General features: G+C 38.0%; 1 protein-coding gene across 11 annotated transcripts in view; it reads right to left on the bottom strand.

Moving 5' to 3' along the window:
- The window catches only part of LOC145991218 (uncharacterized), an 88,009-nt gene extending 74,876 nt beyond the window's left edge, over positions 1-13,133 (bottom strand). For 3 of the 11 annotated variants that reach the window (XM_083127159.1, XM_083127153.1, XM_083127154.1), the window contains exons 1-10: positions 12,953-13,133; positions 12,029-12,086; positions 11,547-11,606; positions 11,359-11,415; positions 9,377-9,436; positions 6,810-6,848; positions 3,354-3,413; positions 2,872-2,922; positions 2,174-2,224; positions 1,497-1,607 (exon numbers count right to left, since the gene is read on the bottom strand). In XM_083127159.1, coding sequence (XP_082983285.1) covers positions 1,497-1,607; positions 2,174-2,224; positions 2,872-2,922; positions 3,354-3,413; positions 6,810-6,848; positions 9,377-9,436; positions 11,359-11,415; positions 11,547-11,606; positions 12,029-12,086; positions 12,953-12,994 — 589 coding nt within the window. In that variant the 5' untranslated portion in view covers positions 12,995-13,133. The remainder of the gene's footprint in view (positions 1-1,496; positions 1,608-2,173; positions 2,225-2,871; positions 2,923-3,353; positions 3,414-6,809; positions 6,849-9,376; positions 9,437-11,358; positions 11,416-11,546; positions 11,607-12,028; positions 12,087-12,952) is intronic. The other 8 variants (XM_083127152.1, XM_083127157.1, XM_083127158.1 and 5 more) reach the window with 8 other exon arrangements.
- Between the last annotated feature and the right edge of the window lie 1,601 nt (positions 13,134-14,734).

Genomic DNA, 14,734 nt, shown 5'->3' on the forward strand with positions numbered 1-14,734 from the left:
TGAATACATTGGAAATATGAGTTCCTCACGTAGTAAGTGTTTCAATAACCCAAATGTTTTGTTTTTTTTGCTATATATGTGGAATATATTGTCTACCATCACAGAGAAGAAATATCACTGACGTAGTGAGATATTTGTATCAGACTTATTTTGCCAAAAATCTGGGACAACAAAATATAAAATGTGTCCCACATATAGTTTGCAAAACTTGTTTGAAATCACTTCATTATTGGGGCCAAGGCAGACGAAAGGGACTCAAATTTGGAGTGCCCATGTCATGGAGTGAACCAAAAAATCATGTTAATGATTGCTATTTTTGTGCTGTGAATTTTAAAGGCATGAATAGATTCAAAAAGCGTAATTGGGTGTACGCTAATGTAGAGTCAGCAAAGCCGCCAATACAGCACAGTGAAAACTTACCTTTACCAATATGTACCTTTTTGCAAAATATCGACGATGACGTTGAGATATCAGATGAAAGTGCTAGTGACAATAAAAACGAAAGTGATAAAAGTGGACGATAAAAGTTTGGCCCCCAACGGAAAATATTACAGTGGGAAAAGCTAATATCATTCATGAACCGCTGATAGATAGGGACAAAATCATCCTTCCGCCACTGCATATTAAACTTGGGTTGATAAAACAGTTTGTCAAGGCCTTAGATACAAGTGGTGATTGTTTAAAATATATAACCTATGCCACACTTTTCCAGGGCTAAGTATTGAAAACTTGAAGGCAGGAATATTTGACGGACCACAAATTCGTACACTTATAAATTATGCCAATTTTACAACTTATATGTCTTACATCGAATCTGAGGCCTGGCTGAGCTTTGTGTCCGTCGTCAAAAACTTTTTGGGGAATCACAGAGCAGAAAACTACCGCGTTATAGTTGGAAATATGTTGAAAAATTTTGAGAAATTGGGAGGTATTATGAGTGTGATGATACATTTTCTACATAGCCACATTGACAGATTCCCTCAGAACCTTGGTGATTTTAGTGAAGAACAGGGAGAAAGGTTCCATCAGGATATAAGGATAATGGAAGAAAGGTACCAGGGACGGTGTGATCGCCACATGATGGCCGACTATTGTTGGAGCTTACAGAGAGATTGTCCTAAAAAGCAATACAGCAGGAAATCGTATAGAAAACGTTTCACATAGTTTGTTACTTCATTGTGTACATATTTTCTTACTTATTATGATCATAGGCCTATATAAATTTATTTTTATAATAATGATTGTAATCACAAAAAGAAATATTAAATTGTTGTTGGAAGTTCATTTATATGTATGTCTTATGTTTTCGCCATTTTGGTTTAGTTGCATTTATTTCATAAATTAGAGCCAATTCAGGAAATATATTATTATATTATTATTCAGCAGCATGAAATCGCCCTAAATTAGCTCTCAAACACTGTGCCGCAATTTCACTGTTCCCCAGTGTTATTATCAATATTGCCATACTTAAACAAAATGAAAGTATAATTTCTTACTCTTGTGCTTCGGTCTTTCAAATGAATTCCATTCGTCAGTTTTTTCATCCTCATCTACTGGATCAATATCATTCCTCATTGTTGTACTTGAAGCAGTTTCATTCGTAATGTCTGAAGTGAAGTAATATTTTAAGAAATTTATTGAATTTTTATTGGAAGATACAATACTCACTTAAATGCACTATGCACTTTGACACAATTTTGTCGTCATCGTTTGAAAGAATTCAAGTATTAATACACATTATCGTTCAGGCTAAAGTTTTGATAGGTAATTTGTTGATTTCTACATTTAATGTTACAAAATATTTGCAATGTAACATACGATGGAGAAAAATATTTTTTGGTGCTCAGTAAAATCACGTTTTTCAGATCTGTAAATTACAGTTCGATTATTTGAAATTTTATGTGTCATTAATTCTTATAAAAATCTTGATATTAATAGTGAATTTCTTTCTAATATAAAACTCTGAATAAATACGAATTATCGTACGATATGAACATATTGATAAAGTTAAATTAAAATTAATTATTTAATGAAAGGAATGAGAAATTGTATTTTTTCCCGTATTGTATCACTATGTAATGAGAATTATGAGAGTTTTAATCCCATAAAGTCATGCAACGTAAAATATTAAAATCAATAGTTGTAAATCAATGATAAGCCAATGGCTACTTACTCTCTTTACCAATGTCCAGCAACCACGAAAGATCTTCTTCTGTTTTGTTCTCTACAAAAGTTCAATTATTATTTTTTATGTTTTTTAATCCAACAATGAAATTTAGGGCCTTTCTGTATTTAACTAAGATCCTAACTTGTTTTAATTCCTTAGTGCATCTATATATGTATTTGATATGAGTTAAATTATATTTTGTTGTTTGTTTCTTGAACGGATTTCTCAAAATATAAATAATACAAAACTATATCAGTGTTTTGAACTGAAATTTTACTACTAGGGGTCTCCTCGTTAGCGTAGTTCCTATTGCCGCCGCCTTGTAAACAACGCTTCCAAGGTTCAATTCCTAATAGAGGAACATTGTACGGCGTTCACCAATAGTTTCGGGACAATAGCATTTTTTATTAGGCAAGCTAACGTACACAAGCCGCTTGTGTGTTGAATGTAGAGTTGGGCGCAATATAATAAGACGAAGCCATTATTATTTAAAATGCAAACAATTTCTTATTATATCACAGATTGCAAAATATTATGTGATATGAAATGGAGATTAAATTATTTAAAAATATATACAACAAAAGTTTCATGTTTGCAGGTTGATGATAAACGTATAGTTTCTTCTAATATATTTTGTTGTTTTTTAAGTATACTAAAATTAATCGTGGGTTACTACATGATTACATTAAATATTGAAATCTTACCCTGTTTTCCGACATTTTCAGGAGACATCATACGGTTTGCAGAAAGAGCGTCTGTAACAGTAACGACGATATCATTTTTATTAATGAATATTAAAACCACAAGCGTATTGGAATTACGATAAATATCCATTTTACTCTTTGAAAGTTTACTTTCTAAAACGTTACCACCAATTTTGTGGTGTCTTTCGTTTTGTTTGTATTTCAACCGGTTTGAAACAGACGATGGGGCATCTCATATCGTGGCCCTTGACATGCCCATTTGCGAGCGAAATTTAAGGAACACATATGTTTGCAGTATGGTGTGTCACTTTGGTGTAATAAGTTGCATTTGTTTGTGTGAAAACTACACACACCTATTTGATGAAAGTAACGTATCTGCATGATGTAGAAGGGCTACTGAAATACATGTAAATAGAATAGAATTAATACTCACACACAGACAAAGACAGACAAAAGCACTTTGAACTTGGAAATGAACTTACTTAACATTGTTGACAGAACGCTGTCCATAGGCATACTACTCATCACTTGCTGAGCTGCAACTATATGAAACATTAGACATTGAAATATAACAGATGCTTTTATTAAATGGTTATAATAATGAAAAAATATTATTTTTACATCCTGAGGGAGGGTTGATACGTGGCGTACAACTTCAAACATAGTAGTAAACGAAGATGTAGGTCGTATGCCACACCACTCTGGTATAATCGGTATTCAGTTCTGAAGGACTTGCAACTTGTAGCGAGTCACATTTCAACACAAAAGACTATTTTTATAGTGTCAATTTTTAAACAATACATGTATTTTTTGAAGTGGCCTATTCTGAATAAAATAAGTGTGCTATATACAGGGTGTACACGATGAACCTCCGGGGATTTGAAGTGATAGGAAATTAAAACTAACACAACTGCACATTTTTTGGTAATTTTATTGCAAAGAGCAACTCAAAAAGTTTCTTACAAAAATTACCACACTTCTATGTGAGCACCTTCGGTGACACGAGTAATGTTCAACCGGTATTCCACTTCGCGCTGCAGCAGGTCGTCAGGGATGGTATCAATGGCAGCAACAATTCGGTCACGCGAAGGATTCACGTTTGATACCTTCGTTGAGTAAACTGAGTCCTTAACATACCCCCAGAGAATGAAGTCCAGAGGAGTGATATCTGGGGTACGTGGTGGCCAGGGGATAGCCACGAACTTGCTCAACAGTCTCGTTGGAGACGCTGGCGTTCCTCCCCCTGGCTTCTTTAACACACTCCCCGTTTCCAGAAGACTTCTGTACCACGTCCATTGACCGCGTTACAGCGCCTTGAATAACGTAATGTGGAAAACGACCCAAGAAACTGTTTCCCCGAGACGATGACAAGTAGATGGCAGTGCGATCGACCCAGGTGCTAATTTTGTTATGAAAGTAATGCGGCTTAGTTAGTTTTTGGAATATATTGTGCAGATTTGTTTCTCTAGAAAGGCGGTAAGTGAATTGATGGAAACAGTTATATTTGTGGAGTGATTTGCAGTCACGAAATGGCATTAATTTGGAAAGAAAAGTAAAATAAAATTAATAAATAAATAGCATGCGTAACACAAGAAGGAACATCGCAATGTGATTCCGGACGTCAGGTCTTGGACTGTGTATTAGAGTTTATTTTTCTATGTTATTAGAATATAAATAGTATCCTGAGAGATATTTCATACCGAGGCGACAAACCACAAATGTCGCTTGAAAGCGAGCAGTCGGAAATCAATGCAGACTTTCGAACCGTAGGGACACAAGCTCTGACTGCACCGTTTCCTCAAGGAGATTTTACACCAAAGCGACACGCGACAAACGATACGAGGATTTCACACCAAAGCGACACGGTCCTTCTGTCCAAGGCAACTTTCACACCGAAGCGACACATGTTGCTTGGAAATGAGCCAATCAAGAGCAACATTTCACATCGTAGCGGCATGACGGGAAGTACAGGCCAGCGTTCGGTTGGTGAAATCCTTAAGCGATAAGTGTCGCGTGCCGCTTGTCGCTTTGGTGCGCAATCTCACTAAAGCAAGACACTCATTGCATCGCGTATGCGCGAACAACAAACCACGGCAACATGTTGCAAGCTATTGAGGAAATGGCCCAGTTTGAGCGACGCAGAAGCGACAAAGCGACACGTGTTGCTTATCGTGTCGCCTAGATCTGTAGTTGTAATGTGCGGTTTTTCGTGTCGCCTATCTGTTGTTCGCAAGCAACGCTTGCCAATAGACTGAAGGCACCATGTCGCTTGTCACGTAGTTGTTAACTCCCCCTGTAGCGCGTCGCTTCGGTCTGAGCACCCTTCCTTTAAGGAGCTTTCCGACCGAAGTAACAAGTAGCACGCGAATACGCCATATGAACGTGTCGTTTGCTGTTTGGACCCTCATGTGCAATGAATGCTATTTTACAGTCTGGAAGTGTATGTCACTAGTGTGACAGTGTGAACATCCCGTGTCGCTTGTCCCATTGGTTTGAAAGTTGCTTTGCAATCATGTCGATGACACTAAGGAAGTTTTGTGGGGTTCCCCTTGTCGTTTCATGCAATCATCATTATCATCATCGCCGCGATTAGTATATAGATCTTGCTCAAGATAGGGAAAGATGGAAGGCCTGTGTTGCTGCAGCCATGAACCTTCGGGTTTAAGAAGGCTAGAGAGTTAGTTAGTTAGTTAGCCGCGATTAGTTTAAAGCGGAAGAAAAGAGACAATAAATATAAAAAATACAAATGCTTGTGTGTATATCTTTAAAAGAAATGATGATGATAATGATAACGAACCTAATTCATACACAAAAATTTAGTTGCCAAGAGCATTTGACGCGTATTTTTTCTCCCGTATTATTAACGAAAGTATGACGATAACAGGACGTGGTCGACTGTCTAGAATGTTCCGTTAATATCTTCGCGACCACTGTACCAAATATCATAGCAATTATCACATTCATAGAAATGCTTCATGTAAAAGAATCAGACGTTGCAGCGAAAACTCCATTTACTTCCATTATAAACAGTCGAACACCAAGCACCGGGGTCAACACCAGCGCCTCTAGCGGATCATTTTCGAGTGGAACCATCCAGAGAGCGCAGAAGCATGCCGTTTTCCACACTACGTTATTCTAGGCGCTGTAACCGCGTTTTGTAAAGATAAGCCGAAACTTACGCTGCACGGCAACAATTGATTTTGACTCCGCAAACCATACCATAGCGTATGTTTTCTCTTGAGAAGACGCCATTTTCACAAAAGGTACGAAAACACTGCAAAGCATGACGCGCGTAGGGAAAAAAACCTTGAGAGTAAAAACCAAATACAAAAGACTAGATTGTCGTAACTTTATTTTCTGATTTTTAACATTGCGTTGAAACCCCGGAGGTTCATCGTGTACATCCTGTATTTTATACATTCTATGTTTACTTTTTAAATCGGCCATTATTTCCAAAACGACCTCGTACACATAACACATCTAGAGATACAACTCTTTATAGGTCACAATGATTTAAACTAGGCCTGGTCAGCCCGCTGTATTTGTGAAAGAGCCCTCTCGTATGCACGTGTGCAGAGCGAGCAGCAGTACTGTAGCTTTATAAGAGAGGTGAGGGAAGAGACTGAGCGAGACTGGAGGCTTCGTCGGTCGCGTTCGTGTAGTGGTGAAATATCTGGTCATCTGATTCGTGACTGCTGACAAGGCAGTGTGTCATTGGAATCGTAGCAGAGCACCTTCCTCCGCAGTATTTTAACTTCTCGAGTTAAGCTGTTTCCACACTCTTGATCTGCTACGTACTGGTGCAGGGGGCAGGCGTGAAGTTCGCACTGCACGGAGAACTCACTAGCCTCCACAAGTGCAAGCGAGTTGTTCAAGTCTGATTTAAACACTTGATTAATATCCCTTTATAAAATCACAATATTTTTAGTTCAACGTACGTGGGTTTGTCTGAAGTAACTGTGCAAGGGCAGGCGAATCTGAAACAGAACAGCTAATTAATTACTATACATTAATTGTAACATTGTAAATACAAATTATTTTTGTTGTTACATGCAGTGCAGCTCGAAGATAATTACACTCTTCGTAAATAATTTTTTAACTTGATATCTCACTTTGGAAAATATTGTGAACAATGGTATAAGATAAAATTCAATTGTATCTATTTGCTTTTGTAATTGAATTGATTACATCTGTCATAACAGTGATATCACAACCGCCGATGGAGGTGCATTATAAAATACAGGGTGAACAGAAACTATAGGGACAAACTTCAGGAGGTGATTCCTGACAGGTAAAGGAACAAAAAAGTTCATATCAACACATGTCCGGAAATGGACGGTGAGTCTGCAATAAAGCAATTAGTACGGGTACACATTACATGGCATGACTTTCACCCATGTTACAACAGGTCCTCAAAGTGGCCTCCATGGGATGCAATGCAAGCGTCCACACGTCGCACCATGGATTGCCTCACTCGTTCGAATGTTCCAGCCTGTACCCGAATAGCGTTAAAGGCTACACGGACACGCTGTTCAAGTGTCTGCACATGAGGAAGTGGCTCAGCATACACAACACTTATCAGATGCCCCCACAAGTAAAAATCAAGGGGGTTTTAGTCCTGTGATCGAGCGGGCCATGCCACAGGACCTCCTCGTCCGATCCATCTTCTGGGGAAGATGTTGCTGAGGTGTTGACGAACAATAATGCGAAAGTGGGCTGGCGCTCCATCATGCATCAGCCACATTACTTGTCGTATTGCCAGAGGCACATTCTGAAGCAAATGAGGCAGAGTGTTCTGCAGGAAATCCAGATACGTCTGTCCGTTAAGGTGTTGTGGAAGAACACATGGTCCAAGTAGGTGGTCGCCAATAATCCCCGCCCATACATTGATGCTGAACCGTTGCTGATGAGACGATTCAATCATTTCCAGAGGATTGGCTGTAGCCCACAGTTGACAATTGTGTAGGTTGACGATGCCATCTCTACCAAAGGTTGCTTCATCGTTGAAGAGGGCTGACGACAGAAATCCCAATATGTTGGTGGCCTGTTGCAAAAACCAGCGACAAAACCGTTCCCTTGGAGGAAAATCCGCTGGATAATCCCTGCACACGTTGCAGGTGATAGGGATAGTAGCGGTTTTCGTACAGGATACCCAACACCGTCGCTTGACTTACACCATGCTGGCGGACCTCTCGACCGTTTCCATCTACTTGACCGTATACGAAGACCATCTCGGCTTGTTCCTGGTATGAGTAACGGACCATGGTGCTTCGACGTAGCTCCAATCACACAATCTCCAACACAAAAAAGCACACTGTGAGTGTTATTATGAGAGGATGATGCCGTTCTTCAGTGCCATCTACCTTGGCAAATATGCGTTTCCGGACATATGTTGATATGAACTTTTTTGTTCCTTCACCTGTCAGGAATCACCTCCTGAAGTTTATCCCTATAGTTTCTGTTCACCCTGTATATCCAACTTTGTACCTTGTTGTGCCTGTTTGTAGAGAAAACTAATAGAAATCCTTGTAATAGAATAGAATAATAGAATGGAATAGAAAAGTTTTTTTTATTTACTACAGAGCGAGGTTCAGCCTTGGATTGCTCTACCACCTAACTATGGTGATTAATAGTTACAATACATATATTTATAATACTAAAATGAAATAAGTATATAACATAACATGAATGAATTTGACATAAAGGAAAAGTAATATTTTTACTAGAATACATAACAGATACATTAATACACACACACACACACATACACACGTGTACATACGCAATTTCCAAATCGATACTAAAATAGCATACACGCAGGTTGAAATATTCGTTGTGTCAGATAAGTGTTTGCAAAATACATGGTTTTACTTTGCTTGATTCTTGTTGCTTAGCCGTACGAATACTATCACTTGTCGTTTCCAGCAATACCTTCATTTTATTATTAATGAGTTGACTAGCTCTATCTTTGCGGGTGACCTTGGCTCCCCCCCCCCTCCCTGCCTCCACATACACATGTATAAACACAGAGAGAGAGAGAGAGAGAGATTTTCATAGTTCCCATCTTCTCGCCCCTTTGGTTGGTCGACAGCTCTTAGAGAGTAATAGTAGGATGACGTCATTGGCTAAGGCAGGCCATAGCTCCTCCCCTTGCTACTGCACAGCTGAGCAAAGATGCTGTTGTGTCAGTAATAGGGCATTTAAACAATCCATATGTCGTTGTGACGCTTGAAAGTTGCTGAAACTTAGTTGTACGTATACGCTCAATGACCGAGCGTGTTTCGACCTCACCACCAAAGTTCCCGGATTTGGCTTCGGTGTGGATGTTCCTTGTTATTGTCCCTTCATCATTTTCCACAAATCCACATCGTCGCTAATAGCCAAAAGGGACAGAGAAACGACGCTGAATAACACAAATACTTGTCAATTGAATTTAAAGAACTTTCATGACTTGGGAATTTCTTGAATTAGCTTCTTGACCTAATTATAAAATATAAGATCTTACCGGGCTGCCTCATCTGCTGTCCTCCCATCAGAAAAGGGTATAAAGCGTTGTTGTAATTCCCTACAATATAAACATACTTGATACATAACTTGCGTTGAACAAATACATTTGTTTGCAAGAAGGTATATTATGCACTCTTCTGCACGTTCAATGAGAGTGGTGTGATGAAACCATTAAGTGAATCAATAATGTTGTGAGTAAGGTCCGACTTTCTTTAAGTTTGTGCCAAGACTATTAGTGGATTTTCAAGCAAGAGTTCAATATTATTAGATTAATTCGCATTAATTCATTTGTAGTCACATAGTAAAGATAACTATGTTTATATTCTCGAAACTTAACTAGACGGTTGCTTCAACAGGTATTGGAATCAGTGAAAGTTTAAGCCAACAGAGAGCATTATATAAATCAGTAGTAATGTATGAGGCATCACAAATCTAAAAAAGTTTATGAAACATTATCTACAAAGAACAGTATGTTCAAATATCATCTTACATTACAAATACTTTCATAATTAGCATGTAATGTTAATTGGACATTATCCATTGCTTGCTAATGCAGAACCATTGTCACTAACATTGTTTAAAAGGTAAAAAAAAATAAAGTACTCCCCTGTGCTTAGCACCACGCCATGAAGGCGTACAGGGGGTGTTGGGGTAACGCCCCACACTTTCTTGATCCGGTCGTGAGTGGGGGTGATGTGAGCAGCATCACGCCCCTGACCGCCTTTACCCCCCAGGGTTTTGCCCCAGGTACCCATGTCATTCGACACTGGGGCCGCTTCCAACGTTAGAAAAGTTCCCGGAATTGAATCGGCCGGGGATCGAACCCGGACCTTTAGCATTACCGACTGAGCCACCGCGGCCTCTAATATTCTTTATACTTTCATCATGTTTAAAATTATTTTTCTGATGAGGCTCAATATTAGGGTGTCGTGCGATGAGCGCACAAAGGAATATGTATGATAACTGGAAATGGTTTATTTTTTCTTAAACGTGGAACAATATGTAAAACATACCATTTGCAATAAAGCAAATTGCACATAGTGAACACCCTTTAATGGTTTTGTTATTTACAAGAGTTTGATACTTGCAACAACTCACATCAAAATAAGTATTTGAAATACTTATTTCAAATATTTATGACAAAAATTAAAGTTCAACAGCTCCTTGGTCACATCCTACACCCTCGATTTCGAGCACATTTCAAATATTTTCGTCAAAATATGAGTTTCGTCTAAGAAAAGGGTGTTTCATAATAGCGCGGAAGGTAATTTTTTCACATCTACGTGCTACGAAACTTTCGTTTTTGTAATATTAAAATTCCTTGCGTACGTAACGTCAACACGGTTTTTGACTTGTGGGATAGGATAATTTGCGACTTGTTAGGAACGGACGGGGAGGGTAGTATTCTGTGGAAATGGACAACAAAGACATTTAACATACGACTTAACTTCGACTTGCAATTCAGTGCCTGGCCTTGGGATAAAGAGGTAAGTTACCTTCTAAGGTTTAATGTTTTGGTAAAAATAGTGTTCGGCAGGTGGCTCCGGCCAGTTTCTAACATGCCTTCCAAAGGGACTCTATAGAGAAAGGCGGGTAGCCGGAGCGAAGCGAAGCGGAGGCGGGGCCGCGGTAGCGGTAGAAGGTGGTAGGTTAATTACCCCCAGGGGCGGAGCCCGGGATCGGAGGGAAATTTGGAGCCTGCAATTTTTATGAAATTTCTTGCGGTATATCCATGAAAAACCGACTTTTACTTATATCCATCGGTACGGGTGCAACGAAACTAACATGGCCGCAAGTACATTACGGGTGCTACGAAACTAACATCTCAACTTTAAACGACTGTACAGTCGTAAATACTTGTTTCCGCGCTCCAAAATTTTGTTCTTCAGAATTTGCAACACACAATCTTCATAAAAAAAAAAAAAAAATCCTTGCGAAATCGAGGGTGTAGGATGTGACCACGGACCCAGTTCAACTTGCCTGTGCTACTTGTCGAGGCTGTTTTCATACGGGAAAAGATATCTTGTGCACCGTTAGCTGAAAAGAAAGCGTACGTTTATAACATTACTGGCAAATATTTCATCTTACATGTACTATGAATGATGTTGAGTCATTTTAAAATGTGTCGTTCAAGTTTAGCTAATTTGAAAATGTAATAATTTTCTTACCTGCTGCAGGTAAATGTTGATTACCCAAGAGGTAAGGCAACAGCATGTTCTGCACATTACCTGTGAAAAGAAATAAGAAGAAATTAAGCAAATTATCTTTACGAGAAATGTAGACAGAATTGCATTAATTTTTTTTTGGAAGGCGAATTGTTTTATGTAGTTTACAAGAATTTCAATTATTTAGTGCATATACTTAACATAGTATATTGATAATATATAAAGTAGTAGTATCGTTTTGAAAATTTTTCATATTGTTCACTTTTGAATATTTGCAGTATTTGAGCAATATTTAGAGCTTTCTAAATAAAACTTTATCATAAAATAGTATGTGACATAAATGTATTAAGACGATAATGCAAAGTTTCTAAGAGTCAAATGAAGGGAAAGCAGAATATGCATTACAGTTTTACTCACAAACTATAGATTACTGTTGTTATCCATACCATACATAATACATGACAAATTCTTCAAATTTCACTTACCACCATCTAGCATAGCATTTGATTCAGGATAAATCCTTCCGAACAATCCATATAATGTCTAGTAGAGAAATCAAAGTATTAGCTTTTGGAAGAAATATATTGCTAAATTTATAGGTAACCGGACAAATATCTATTGTTTCCTGTGAAATAATTATGAAACCAACGCTGAAGCAGACTGCAATATAATGAAGCGTGACAAAGAAAATCAGAACAATATTGAATATAGCTCTTTTCTACTCTTACAGCAGCCTGTAGAACGAGGTTCGCATAGTAGTTCCTCCCCTCGACGTCGTAACTCTCGGCGCCACCGCTGTTGTCTGGTTGGTCTGCTGCTTATTCCCCGCTTCCCACTTCCCTTGCCAGCATGAGGACCGGCCGCCGTAAGAGCAGAAAAGAGCTATAGTACACAAAATTATCACCACAGTCGAGGCTAAGAAATCATTTATTCGTATAGGATATATCGGATACTTCCCTTTAGTGGCTAGAAGAGCCACCGTGTGGATATGACTTAAAACTTCATTTATCCTCTCTATACCGCAACATAGCAACTCTATTGTAGTGCATATGAACAGAAATAAACTATTTTTGAATGAATAATAATAATAAAATAATGATGATAATGTTGGACTATCAAGGCTTTAATTATTTTTGTGTAATCCGGCCGGACGTCTCTATAAGTGGTCAGTAGTTACCTTGTAATCGAGGGGTCCCTGATCCGTTACTCGCCGGAGGCACATTATGACTTGGATCCCACTTTTAAAGTGTAAGTCCAGTTCGGATTAGCCTATATGTACATAAAGTCAACCTAAAACAGAAACTCGACGTATTATTATGTAACCAGCAGGTCACTTAAACTATTTTTTGGAAAAACATTAACCTCTATTTTAAAATATAAAACATTTATCTAACAACATGAAAACTTACTTGAAATAAAATAAAAATGTGAAATAACAATTTACATTCCATTTTGAGACGTTACACAGCTTTCCCTTACAACATGTTCTGGTAACTTTCCAGGATTGTTGTTTGAATCCCACTTTTCGAAACTAAGAACTACAATCCTCAGTATCTGACGTGTGCAGTCATAACCCAAGTTAGGTATGTTGTCAAACGCAGTCTTAAGTATTATCTGAATCTATTGTTAGGTAGAAAAACATCAATATGGAAAGGTTAAACATATATCTTATGTATCAGAATAACATAAGATTGCAACATTGACTTGTTTCTCGTTCAAGGGTTTCTGTAATAACAATATTGCTCTACACTTACTTGTGTTTTCTTTTTCATTTACGAAACTCTAAGCTTACCGTATGCATTGTGGTTATTACAAGATGTTAATAGCAGAACATTTATCGGTTGTGGATTATGAATGTACAGTCACTGGCAATAAAAATGGGCACCTATATCATGAAATACTCGCTCCCCTGCATGTTGTTGTGTGTGTTGCCTAACTCTAAGCCGATAAGTGTATTTCAATATTTTATCACCGCAACACACACAACGCCTTAGAGGGAAGTGAGTATTTTAGTATTTAGGTGTCCCATTTTTAATGCCGGTTACTGTACAGTCATGTTCAAAAAATCTGTCGCATGGATTTTTTCTAAGTCCAACGTCTTACGAAATTATGTTGGTAGCTCTGAAACAAGGAAGTGTTGTGAAATATACGATCCTCCAATCAGAGTAAAGTTCGATTCGGAGGCGCAGGAGGCGTGACTCACGGTCTTGTCCACAGGAAGTTCAACCAATGCAGCATTTCCAAATATGAAATAAAGTCCCCATTGGTTAAATATTGTTTCAATAATGCGAATCGGCAGAAAGATTGCGCAAAAGTTTACTTTGTCGTTTTAATTGCCTTTAATCGTTTCAAATTAGTATTAAATTGTCCCAATTATAGTTCACGAGCTTAATATAATGTATTCATGTATGTGTTTGACAATCATATATCACTCATTAGAACAATTTTCACATTGTTTTCACTACGTGAGATGACATTCCATTTACATTTACGATAAAATAGTGGTTTGGATGTAATAACAGTTTTCATTAATTAATTTAGAGATGCATTTTTATTTGTTGAGTTAATGATTAGGTTAATTCGTTATTTCTCGCGAAAAGAGGGAACCACAGCTGAAAGAAAATACACAAATTGCATTATTGAGGTCAAGAGTTCGTTTTAACATCACTTTTTGCACACATAGGCTAATCACGACTCGGGATACATTTAAATTGGAATCGGAAACATTATGCGACCTGACTGGAACTCGGAAAAGGACACACTGATTACAAGACGTCGATACATTACCACTTGGTCTGGCGAACGCCAATAATAATGAGGGGTTGTGGGAGTGGGAGAGGGGTGACGGAAAGTAGAAAATAAATAGTATTTTTGGGGGTATTTAATGTTATATTTATACACATACAAACATAAGAAAATATTTATTTTGATACATGTGTGTGGGGGGTGGGGAAGGGGGAAAAGAGAGGGACAGAAATATATTGGGAGAGATGGGACGAAGAGGTGATTGTGGAAAATGTTTTATTTGACGTTCAGTAATAAAAACAATCAAATCAATGATGATTATCTTATAAATACCATATTTTATGTAAATTTGTTTTAAAAATGGGGGCGGGGAGCTGTTTGTTTTACGTTCAGTGCAGGATAACAAGTGGAGACACATAGTGGTTCGTATCTCACTTTAAACTGTA

The sequence above is a fragment of the Lepisma saccharinum genome, chromosome 8, assembly GCF_977018435.1.
Source record: "Lepisma saccharinum chromosome 8, izLepSacc3.1, whole genome shotgun sequence".
In the NCBI taxonomy this organism is placed as follows: domain Eukaryota; kingdom Metazoa; phylum Arthropoda; class Insecta; order Zygentoma; family Lepismatidae; genus Lepisma; species Lepisma saccharinum.